The sequence below is a fragment of the Oratosquilla oratoria genome, chromosome 24 (genome assembly GCF_046742065.1).
Source record: "Oratosquilla oratoria isolate Oo_2021 chromosome 24, ASM4674206v1, whole genome shotgun sequence".
NCBI classification, from domain to species: Eukaryota; Metazoa; Arthropoda; class Malacostraca; order Stomatopoda; family Squillidae; genus Oratosquilla; species Oratosquilla oratoria.
The window spans coordinates 54080149-54092648 of record NC_134800.1 but is presented as its reverse complement, the minus strand read 5'-3'; the positions used below and the strand labels follow the sequence as shown (position 1 = coordinate 54092648).

The 12500-nt window shown below is 42.9% G+C and overlaps 1 protein-coding gene across 2 annotated transcripts in view; it reads right to left on the bottom strand.

Annotated features, from left to right (window-relative positions):
- LOC143038638 (uncharacterized) overlaps positions 1-12500 on the bottom strand; it is a 55419-nt gene that overhangs the window by 37876 nt on the left and 5043 nt on the right. For both annotated transcript variants that reach the window (XM_076208116.1, XM_076208115.1), the window contains 6 exons: positions 10714-11027; positions 7456-7857; positions 5959-6360; positions 4481-4855; positions 2977-3351; positions 1438-1872 (listed from right to left, as the gene is read on the bottom strand). In XM_076208116.1, coding sequence (XP_076064231.1) covers positions 1438-1872; positions 2977-3351; positions 4481-4855; positions 5959-6360; positions 7456-7857; positions 10714-11019 — 2295 coding nt within the window. In that variant the 5' untranslated portion in view covers positions 11020-11027. The remainder of the gene's footprint in view (positions 1-1437; positions 1873-2976; positions 3352-4480; positions 4856-5958; positions 6361-7455; positions 7858-10713; positions 11028-12500) is intronic.

The window sequence follows — 12500 nt, the reverse complement described above, 5'->3', positions numbered from 1 at the left end:
TCTTCGTTTAAGTATCCATTTTCAGCATACGGCCTAGTTGTGGACCAACAAGTCTCCTGTCCGTATGTTCTTCCTTTGTACATACATACATACATATACCAAGGCTTCTTTCCCCCTTACCAGGGGGGTAGCCAAAAAGGACAAGGCACAAAAACATTCCCACCCATTTCATCCCCGAAAACACTCCACACCCCTCCACCCTCCCTCCCATCTTAGCACCTCCCAGATGACGGGTCATCCCTGCACCCTGTCCACTGCCCTGGGTCAGAAGCAGTGTCGCAGAACACAGCACATCCACAGCAAGGCCGCTTCATTAAATCGGCGACCCCCCCTCTCCGTCTTCCTTTGTAATTCATAGTAATGAGGACAGTAGTAAAGGATAAGACGTCAGGATGGAGAACAGTAATGAGCGGAGATCCAGAAGGATGAGGTCTTTTGCTAATAATGTATCACATCTAAGTCAGTGACATGATGTGAAACATGTTTGCAGACGATGAAAATACCAGAAGAAGAGCAAAAAAACGAGAAGGACTACAGACCTTTGAACATAAAAAATCTAGACAATTTTTTTGCATGGAGTCAAGAATGATTTTTTTTTTTTTTTCAAGACCAAAAAAAATGTAAAGTACTGGAAATAAACAATAACTGCAAAAGACCATCTTTAAACTATTTATTGGGAAGTGAATCTATTACAAAATAAAAACAAGAGAAACATCTGGGAGTATTCTTATAAGACAATCTGTCACCAGACACACATATCACCATGATTATGGGAGAGACATAGTGACTCCCGCTGAATATTAAAGTGACTTTTCGCTACATGGATGAAGAGATGACGAAAAAAGATCACATAAACTCTAATCCGTCCAAGACTAGAATATGCACCGATGAAGGCTATAAGCAAGATCGAGAGAACACAAAGGGTAGCAGCCAAACTGATAACCCAGCCTGATAGATAAACCACATGAGGAGAGACTAAAAACACTGGGTCTACCAACGTTGAGAGATCGAACAGAAAGAGGTGATATGCTCAGGGTATTCAAGTCACTGAAGGGGATACACTACATTGACAGAAGGGATTTCTTGATTAAATTAAGGATAGGAGGGCAATAGGAGGTCATGAGAACAACTCAAAAAAGACTAAATGTCTAAAGGATGTAAAGAAATATAAGTGTCCATATAGATCCATAGATATTTGGATAGTTTAGATAATAGTGGGAAAAGATACAGGAATCAACAAGTGTAGATCGTTTTCCTACATATTACAATAATATTGAACACAATAAGGTGCAGTAGAATATGGGTAAAGGTAGAAATGAAGGTAAAAATGGGGGGGGTAAGAGAATTTAATCAATCAATCAACAAATAAATGAATAGATAACTATGTAGATAGATACGTCTATCAACTGATAAATAGACAAAAAGCATTTTACATACTTTGGTGCTTCTCTCGGGTGGATCTATCAGCGTTGTCAAAAAACTCCTTCTGGAAATCTTTTTTGTTGTTGCTGTTGGTGTTGTTATTGGCAATGGTGTTGTTGGTGGTGGTGGCGATGGTGTTCTTGGTGGCGATGGTATTGTTGTTGGTGTTGTTGGTGGCGATGGTGTTGTTGTTGGTGTTGTTGGTGGCGATGGTGTTGTTGTTGGTGTTGTTGGTGGCGATGGTGTTGTTGTTGGTGTTCTTGGTGGCGATGGTGTTGTTGTTGGTGGTGACGATGGTGTTGTTGGTGGTGCCGATGGTGTTGTTGTTAATGTTGTTGGTGGCGATGGTGTTGTTGTTGGTGTTGTTTGTGTTTTTGTTGTCGCCGGCTGGTCTGTTGACGAGGCCCGATCTTTCCGTGTTGCTGCGACGTCCACTGTAGAGTCGTCGACCTGATGGGAGATCGAGAAGTCAGCATTTTCGAAACACACACTTTCATACACACACAGGCAGTGCAATGTAGTATAGTTCGATATTTTAAGATTCATTTAGATAAACACCTAAGCAATATGATGTAATGCCTCCCAATTGCTTCGTCTTCTTGTTTATTCATGTTTTCGTTTAAGTATCTCTTTCAGCACACGCGCACTCACACACACACACACACACACACACACACACACACACACACACACACACACACACACACACACACACACACACACACACACACACACACACACACACACACACACACACACACACACACACTCTCACACACACACACACACACACACACACACACACACACGATATGAGGCGAAGAATTGGAATTCAACATAGGCAGATAGGACAAGTTTAAATGTAATTGAGATTATTGTTTTAGAAGAATGGTGGGAGGTATAAGAATTGATTGAGAAATGAGATGAAGAGCTACATGGATGAAGAGATGACGAAAAAAGATCACATAAACTCTAATCCGTCCAAGACTAGAATATGCACCGATGAAGGCTATAAGCAAGATCGAGAGAATACAAAGGATAGCAGCCAAACTGATAACCCAGCTTGATAGATAAACCACATGAGGAGAGACTAAAAACACTGGGTCTACCAACGTTGAGAGATCGAACAGAAAGAGGTGATACGATCAGGGTATTCAAGTCACTGAAGGGGATACAATACATTGACAGAAGGGATCTCTTGATTAAATTAAGGATAGGAGGGCAATAGGAGGTCATGAGAACAAGTCAAAAAAGACTAAATGTCTAAAGGATGTAAAGAAATATAAGTGTCCATATAGATCCATAAATATTTGGATAGTTTAGATAATAGTGGGAAAAGATACAGGAATCCACAAGTGTAGATCGTTTCCCTACATATTACAATAATATTGAACACAATAAGGTGCAGTAGAATATGGGTAAAGGTAGAAATGAAGGTAAAAATGGGGGGGGGGTAAGAGAATTTAATCAATCAATCAACAAATAAATTAATAGATAACTATGTAGATAGATACGTCTATCAACTGATAAATAGACAAAAAGCATTTTACATACTTTGGTGCTTCTCTCGGGTGAATCTATCAGCGTTGTCAAAAAACTCCTTCTGGAAATCTTTTTTGTTGTTGCTGTTGGTGTTGTTATTGGCGATGGTGTTGTTGTTGGTGGTGGTGGCGATGGTGTTGTTGGTGGCGATGGTGTTGTTGTTGGTGTTGTTGGTGGCGATGGTGTTGTTGTTGGTGTTGTTGGTGGCGATGGTGTTGTTGTTGGTGGTGACGATGGTGTTGTTGTTGGTGGTGGTGGCGATGGTGTTGTTGTTAGTGTTGATGGTGGCGATGGTGTTGGTGTTGTTGTTTTTGTTTTCACCGGCTGGTCTGTTGACGAGGCCCGATCTTTCCGTGTTGCTGCGACGTCCACTGTAGAGTCGTCGACCTGATGGGAGATCGAGAAGTCAGCATTTTCGAAACACACACATTCATACACACACAGGCAGTGCAATGTAGTATAGTTCGATATTTTAAGATTCATTTAGATAAACACCTAAGCAATATGATGTAATGCCTCCCAATTGCTTCGTCTTCTTGTTTATTCATGTTTTCGTTTAAGTATCTCTTTCAGCACACGCGCACTCACACACACACACACACACACACACACACACACACACACACACACACACACACACACACACACACACACACACACACACACACACACACACACACACACACACACACACACACACACACACACACACACACACACACACACACACACACACACACACACACTCACACACACACACACACACACACACGATATGAGGTGAAGAATTGGAATTCAACATAGGCAGATTGGACAAGTTTAAATGTAATTGAGATTATTGTTTTAGAAGAATGGTGGGAGGTATAAGAATTGATTGAGAAATGAGATGAAGAGCTACATGGATGAAGAGATGACGAAAAAAGATCACATAAACTCTAATCCGTCCAAGACTAGAATATGCACCGATGAAGGCTATAAGCAAGATCGAGAGAATACAAAGGATAGCAGCCAAACTGATAACCCAGCCTGATAGATAAACCACATGAGGAGAGACTAAAAACACTGGGTCTACCAACGTTGAGAGATCGAACAGAAAGTGGTGATACGATCAGGGTATTCAAGTCACTGAAGGGGATACACTACATTGACAGAAGGGATCTCTTGATTAAATTAAGGATAGGAGGGCAATAGGAGGTCATGAGAACAACTCAAAAAAGACTAAATGTCTAAAGGATGTAAAGAAATATAAGTGTCCATATAGATCCATAAATATTTGGATAGTTTAGATAATAGTGGGAAAAGATACAGGAATCCACAAGTGTAGATCGTTTCCCTACATATTACAATTTTATTGAACACAATAAGGTGCAGTAGAATATGGGTAAAGGTAGAAATGAAGGTAAAAATGGGGGGGGGTAAGAGAATTTAATCAATCAATCAACAAATAAATGAATAGATAACTATGTAGATAGATACGTCTATCAACTGATAAATAGACAAAAAGCATTTTACATACTTTGGTGCTTCTCTCGGGTGGATCTATCAGCGTTGTCAAAAAACTCCTTCTGGAAATCTTTTTTGTTGTTGCTGTTGGTGTTGTTATTGGCGATGGTGTTGTTGTTGGTGGTGGTGGCGATGGTGTTGTTGGTGGCGATGGTATTGTTGTTGGTGTTGTTGGTGGCGATGGTGTTGTTGTTGGTGTTGTTGGTGGCGATGGTGTTGTTGTTGGTGGTGACGATGGTGTTGTTGTTGGTGGTGGTGGCGATGGTGTTGTTGTTAGTGTTGATGGTGGCGATGGTGTTGGTGTTGTTGTTTTTGTTTTCACCGGCTGGTCTGTTGACGAGGCCCGATCTTTCCGTGTTGCTGCGACGTCCACTGTAGAGTCGTCGACCTGATGGGAGATCGAGAAGTCAGCATTTTCGAAACACACACATTCATACACACACAGGCAGTGCAATGTAGTATAGTTCGATATTTTAAGATTCATTTAGATAAACACCTAAGCAATATGATGTAATGCCTCCCAATTGCTTCGTCTTCTTGTTTATTCATGTTTTCGTTTAAGTATCTCTTTCAGCACACGCGCACTCACACACACACACACACACACACACACACACACACACACACACACACACACACACACACACACACACACACACACACACACACACACACACACACACACACACACACACACACACACACACACACACACACACACACACACACACACACACACACACACGATATGAGGCGAAGAATTGGAATTCAATATAGGCAGATAGGACGAGTTTAAATGTAATTGAGATTATTGTTTTAGAAGAATGGTGGGAGGTATAAGAATTGATTGAGAAATGAGATGAAGAGCTACATGAATGAAGAGATGACGAAAAAAGATCACATAAACTCTAATCCGTCCAAGACTAGAATATGCACCGATGAAGGCTATAAGCAAGATCGAGAGAATACAAAGGATAGCAGCCAAACTGATAACCCAGCCTGATAGATAAACCACATGAGGAGAGACTAAAAACACTGGGTCTACCAACGTTGAGAGATCGAACAGAAAGAGGTGATACGATCAGGGTATTCAAGTCACTGAAGGGGCTACAATACATTGACAGAAGGGATCTCTCGATTAAATTAAGGATAGGAGGGCAATAGGAGGTCATGAGAACAAGTCAAAAAAGACTAAATGTCTAAAAGATGTAAAGAAATATAAGTGTCCATATAGATCCATAAATATTTGGATAGTTTAGATAATAGTGGGAAAAGATACAGGAATCCACAAGTGTAGATCGTTTTCCCACATATTACAATAATATTGAACACAATAAGGTGCAGTAAAATATGGGTAAAGGTAGAAATGAAGGTAAAAATGGGGGGGGGGGTAAGAGAATTTAATCAATCAATCAACAAATAAATGAATAGATAACTATGTAGATAGATACGTCTATCAACTGATAAATAGACAAAAAGCGTTTTACATACTTTGGTGCTTCTCTCGGGTGAATCTATCAGCGTTGTCAAAAAACTCCTTTTGGAAATCTTTTTTGTTGTTGCTGTTGGTGTTGTTATTGGCGATGGTGTTGTTGTTGGTGGTGGTGGCGATGGTGTTGTTGGTGGCGATGGTGTTGTTGTTGGTGTTGTTGGTGGCGATGGTGTTGTTGTTGGTATTGTTGGTGGCGATGGTGTTGTTGTTGGTGGTGACGATGGTGTTGTTGTTGGTGGTGCCGATGGTGTTGTTGTTGTTGGTGGTGGCGATGGTGTTGTTGTTAGTGTTGATGGTGGCGATGGTGTTGGTGTTGTTGTTGTTTTTGTTGTCGCCGGCTGGTCTGTTGACGAGGCCCGATCTTTCCGTGTTGCTGCGACGTCCACTGTAGAGTCGTCGACCTGATGGGAGATCGAGAAGTCAACATTTTCGAAACACACACATTCATACACACAGAGGCAGTGCAATGTAGTATAGTTCGATATTTTAAGATTCATTTAGATAAACACCTAAGCAATATGATGTAATGCCTCCCAATTGCTTCGTCTGCTTGTTTATTCATGTTTTCGTTTAAGTATCTCTTTCAGCACACGCGCACTCTCTCACACACACACACACACACACACACACACACACACACACACACACACACACACACACACACACACACACACACACACACACACACACACACACACACACACACACACACACACACACACACACACACACACACACACACACACACACACGATATGAGGCGAAGAATTGGAATTCAACATAGGCAGATAGGACGAGTTTAAATGTAATTGAGATTATTGTTTTAGAAGAATGGTGGGAGTTATAAGAACTGATTGAGAAATGAGATGAAGAGCTACATGAATGAAGAGATGACGAAAAAAGATCACATAAACTCTAATCCGTCCAAGACTAGAATATGCACCGATGAAGGCTATAAGCAAGATCGAGAGAATACAAAGGATAGCAGCCAAACTGATAACCCAGCTTGATAGATAAACCACATGAGGAGAGACTAAAAACACTGGGTCTACCAACGTTGAGAGATCGAACAGAAAGAGGTGATACGATCAGGGTATTCAAGTCACTGAAGGGGATACAATACATTGACAGAAGGAATCTCTTGATTAAATTAAGGATAGGAGGGCAATAGGAGGTCATGAGAACAAGTAAAAAAAGACTAAATGTCTAAAGGATGTAAAGAAATATAAGTGTCCATATAGATCCATAGATATTTGGATAGTTTAGATAATAGTGGGAAAAGATACAGGAATCCACAAGTGTAGATCGTTTTCCCACATATTACAATAATATTGAACACAATAAGGTGCAGTAGAATATGGGTAAAGGTAGAAATGAAGGTAAAAATGGGGGGGGGTAATGGAATTAAATCAATCAATCAACAAATAAATGAATAGATAACTATGTAGATAGATACGTCTATCAACTGATAAATAGACAAAAAGCGTTTTACATACTTTGGTGCTTCTCTCGGGTGAATCTATCAGCGTTGTCAAAAAACTCCTTCTGGAAATCTTTTTTGTTGTTGCTGTTGGTGTTGTTATTGGCGATGGTGTTGTTGTTGGTGGTGGTGGCGATGGTGTTGTTGGTGGCGATGGTGTTGTTGTTGGTGTTGTTGGTGGCGATGGTGTTGTTGTTGGTGTTGTTGGTGGCGATGGTGTTGTTGTTGGTGGTGACGATGGTGTTGTTGTTGGTGGTGCCGATGGTGTTGTTGTTGTTGGTGGTGGCGATGGTGTTGTTGTTAGTGTTGATGGTGGCGATGGTGTTGGTGTTGTTGTTGTTTTTGTTGTCGCCGGCTGGTCTGTTGACGAGGCCCGATCTTTCCGTGTTGCTGCGACGTCCACTGTAGAGTCGTCGACCTGATGGGAGATCGAAAAGTCAGCATTTTCGAAACACACACATTCATACACACAGAGGCAGTGCAATGTAGTATAGTTCGATATTTTAAGATTCATTTAGATAAACATACATACATACATATACCAAGGCTTTTTCCCCCTTCCAAGGGAGGTAGCCAAAAAGGGAAAGGCATAAAAACACTCCCACCCATTTCATCCCTAAATACACTCCACACCCCTCCCACCCTTCCTCTCATCTGAGCACCTCCTGGATGACGGGTCATCCCTGCACCCTGCCCACCGCCCTGGGTCAGAAGCAGTGTCGCAAGACACAGTACATCCACAGCAAGGCCGCTTCATTTAATCGGCGACCCCCCCTCTCCGTCCCCCTTTGCATATAAGGAGAGGACGGGGAGAAATCCCTTCGGGCTGCGTCAAAATTTACTCACACATACTACCCCACCCCCCACCCCCCCGCCCATTCCTCCTCATGCAGTCACAACATCATCCATATACAACCATTCTCCACTCACCTCTGTCTTCCGTCCTCTCCCTTCCTTCCTCAACAGACATTCCCCTCTTCCCCAAAGCCCCCTTCACCCCATCCATCCACCTCATCCTAGGACGTCCCCTCATGTTCACTCCCTCCACATCTGCCTTCCATACCTCTTTTACTAGTCTTTCTTCACTCATTCTTTCCATGTGTCCAAACCATCCTAATATTCTTTCATCAACCCTCTCTCCCAAATCCTTTTTCACCCCTGTTCTCCTCCTCACCTCCTCATTTCTCACGCTATCTAGCCTAGTAACCCCCACCATACTTCTCAGACACCTCATCTCAAACACATTCAAACTCCTTCTCTCTTCTTCTCTTATGTTCCACGTTTCTGCCCCATACAGTGCTGTTGGCACAATCACTCCTTCATACAGTCTCCTCTTCGCATCCATTCCCAAATGTCTATTTCTCATTACACTCTTTAAACCACCAAGGCATTTACTCGCTTCTCTCAATCTACATTCTACCTCCACCTTCACTCCACCTTTTCCTGCTACACTTGCACCCAAGTATCTAAAACTATCCACTTCCTCCAGTCGCTCTCCCTTAATGTTCACTTCCAGTCTACTGCCACTTTCACCCCTTGTACATCTCATCACCTTACTTTTACCCACATTTATCTTTAGCTTTCTTCTATCACATACTCTCCTAAACTCTGCCACCAGCTTCCTCAATCCCTCCTCTGACCCTGCCACAAGCGCAGTGTCGTCCGCAAACAACAGCTGGCTCACCTCCCACTTTTCTCCATTTTCTTTAACCATCTCCAATCCCTGACTCACTACCCTAGCATTCACCTCTCGCACCACCCCATCCATGTATAAGTTGAACAGCCAGGGCGACATAACGCATCCTTGACGAAGTCCCACCTTTACTTCAAACCACTCACTCTCTCCATTTCCAATCCTAACACATGCTCTACTACTCACATAAAAACTCTTGACAGCTCCCAAAAGCTTTCCTCCTATCCCATAAATCTGCATAACCTCCCACAGTGCCTTTCTGTCTACCCTATCATAAGCCTTTTCCAGATCCATAAAAGCCCAAAAAACATCCTTCCCCTTTCCTATAGCTTTCTCACATATCTGTCTTACCACAAAGATCTGATCTACACAACCTCTACCCGTCCTAAATCCACACCTAAATCCACAGATAAACACCTAAGCAATATGATGTAATGCCTCCCAATTGCTTCGTCTGCTTGTTTATTCATGTTTTCGTTTAAGTATCTCTTTCAGCACACGCGCACTCACACACACACACACACACACACACACACACACACACACACACACACACACACACACACACACACATACACACACACACACACACACACACACACACACACACACACACACACACACACACACACACACACACACACACACACACACACACACACACACACACACACACACACACACACACACACACACACACACACACACACACACACACGGTATGAGGCGAAGAAATTGAATTCAACATAGGCAGAAAGGGCGAGTTTAAATGTAATTGAGATTATTGTTTTAGAAGAATGGTGGGAGATACAAGAATTGATTGAGAAATGAGGTGAGAAGGAGAGCCGAGATAGAAAGGGAAGTGGCAGATGGGGCTGATGAAAGATTATTGGAACGGTTTGGGCACATGGAAAGAATGAGTGGTGAATGATTAGCAAAAAGACTGTAGAAAGTAGATGAGGATGGAGTGAATTTGAGGGGACAACCGAGGATGAGATGGATGGATGGGATGAAAGGGGCTTTGGACAAGAGGGGAATGTCTGTTGGGCAAGGAAGGGAGAGGGCAGGGGATAAGGGTGAGTGAAGGATGATTGTGTATGGATAATATTTTGACGCAGCCCGAGGTGATTGCTCCTGGTCATTTCTTTTTCACGCATGAGGGGACGAAAAGAGAAGGTCGCCGTTTAAATGAAGTGCCCGTGCCGTGGATGTACTGTGTCTTCCTGCGCTGCTTCTGATTTGGGCAGTGGGAAGGAGAGAAAAATGACCCTTCATCAACGAGGAACTGAGATGAGAGGGAAGCAGTTGGATGGTGATGGGGAGAGTAGGTGAGTGCCTTCATTGGCTACCTCCTTTATTGGGTGAAGAAGCTCCTGTTATGTACATAGATAATGCATATGTAGACTTCTGTGTTTAAAGGTGGTATCTATGAAAGATAGCATCAGGCACATGGATGCATCAGGCAAGTAATCCATTAGTGATTATATTTATTTGCCTTGCTGTGTGGGGTGGTGCTGTTTGGTGCGATGTGGGGTGGTGTGATGAGGAGGGATGGTAATGGTAAAAAAAAGACAATATTACCGTGATGCCTGAGAGCAGAGTGGCAACTAGGCTTTTGTGGGAGATGGTAGCGCCAGCGACAACTGCTTCCGGTGTTGTGGCGGACTCCGAAGTGAGTGACTGTGAGAACTTCAAGGAGGCAGTTTTCTCTGTAGGCGGAGTTCTTGCTCCATACACAGGGCCGCCGTTCTGGAGAAGAGCGAAGGACAGAAGAAGAAGGACGACGATTGCCGGGGCCCCTTGCGAGGAGCGAGACGACGGCGGGTGGCGGCGTGGAGGTCGGGACGCGGAACCCAGACATGACGGTTGAAGATGCCGAGGGCCCATGTCGTTGGCTGCAAAGGTGCGAGAGATAATTAGCAACAGTCATGTACCTGAGCGTTTATCGTACAAATTTACCTGTCTCGTTTTCAGAGTGTGTGCTTGTATGCACCCGGAGAGGAGGACATTAAATTCGTTATCACATTGGGCCACAGGCTTCGGTTACAATATCTAAATTTTCAAATCTCCAAATATCAAATTATCTTTACGTTATATATAGCAAAGCTGAATTATGAACTAAGCGATTGTAAGTCTATACGAATGTTAGATATACTGTTGAAATGTTCTTAGAAAAGTCTAGATTTTTATAAGCGAAATTATACATTCTTCAAATGGAGGCTGGAGGTAGGATGTCGAAGGAAAAGAAGCCCAAAGTCCTCTCTAAAAGGGCGATGTGCTGCTGTTCTGTCTTTCTCTCGCTCTTGTACTCCTGCGTTTGTTTCAGATTTATTAAACGTTGTGGGTGATGTATACTAGTGGCCATATTTGAGACCAGTGGTCACCAAACTTTTGTAAGGTACGGATCACTTCCCTCTTTGCAAAAATAATACATACATACATACATATACCTAGGCTTGTTCCCCCTTACAAGGGGGGTAGCCAAAAAGAAAAAGGCACAAAATCAATCCCACCCATTCCACCCCTGAATACATTCCACACCCCTCCACCCTCCCTCTTATCTTAGCACCTCCTGAATGACGGGTCATGCCTGCACCTTGTCCACTGCCCTGGGTCAGAAGCAGCGTCGCAAGACACAGCACATCCACAGCAAGGGCGCTTCATTAAATCGGCGACCCCCCCTCTCCCGGTATATGCAAAAATAATACCGGGAATTAAAGTAAAAATAAATAAGTAGATAAATAAGTATGTGAGAAATTCACTAGTGGACAGCGACATCAATCAGACAATTTTTATGGCCGTCACGCATAGAACTCGAATCTACCGCAAGTAGATAGATAAATATAGATATTTAAGATTATTTCAGACAAATGAGAGAGAATGTGGGTGGGGAAGGGCAAACGAAGATGTGTTAGGAATAGAGTTTATTGCCCTAACGTTGCGACCAACTTGGTCTTCTTCAGAGGACTACAGCATTACAGACGGATCACAATTCTTATATTCGTAGTGAGAGGGAACCCGCCAAGGTATGAGCGTCATGTTTTCCCTTTGGCTAACGATTTAATTATAAGGACACTTGCTGCTTTCGAGAGGCATTTAAATCCGTCTCTGTCGTTGTTGTTCTTGTTGGCGGCGATATGTGCAGCTTCCACAGTTTTTCTCATTTTCTTCTCAAATCCCTCGTGTAGAAATTCTTCGTTGTTCCAATCAGGAAGATGTCCACATTTGTCCAGGTGACGAACCAGGGAGTTAGATGTTCTATGAGCCCTGAGATCGTTTTTGTGCTCATTCAAGCGTTTATTGAACCCTCGACCTGACTCACCGAAGTAAGATGATGGACAACCGTTGCATGGAATACGGTAAATGAC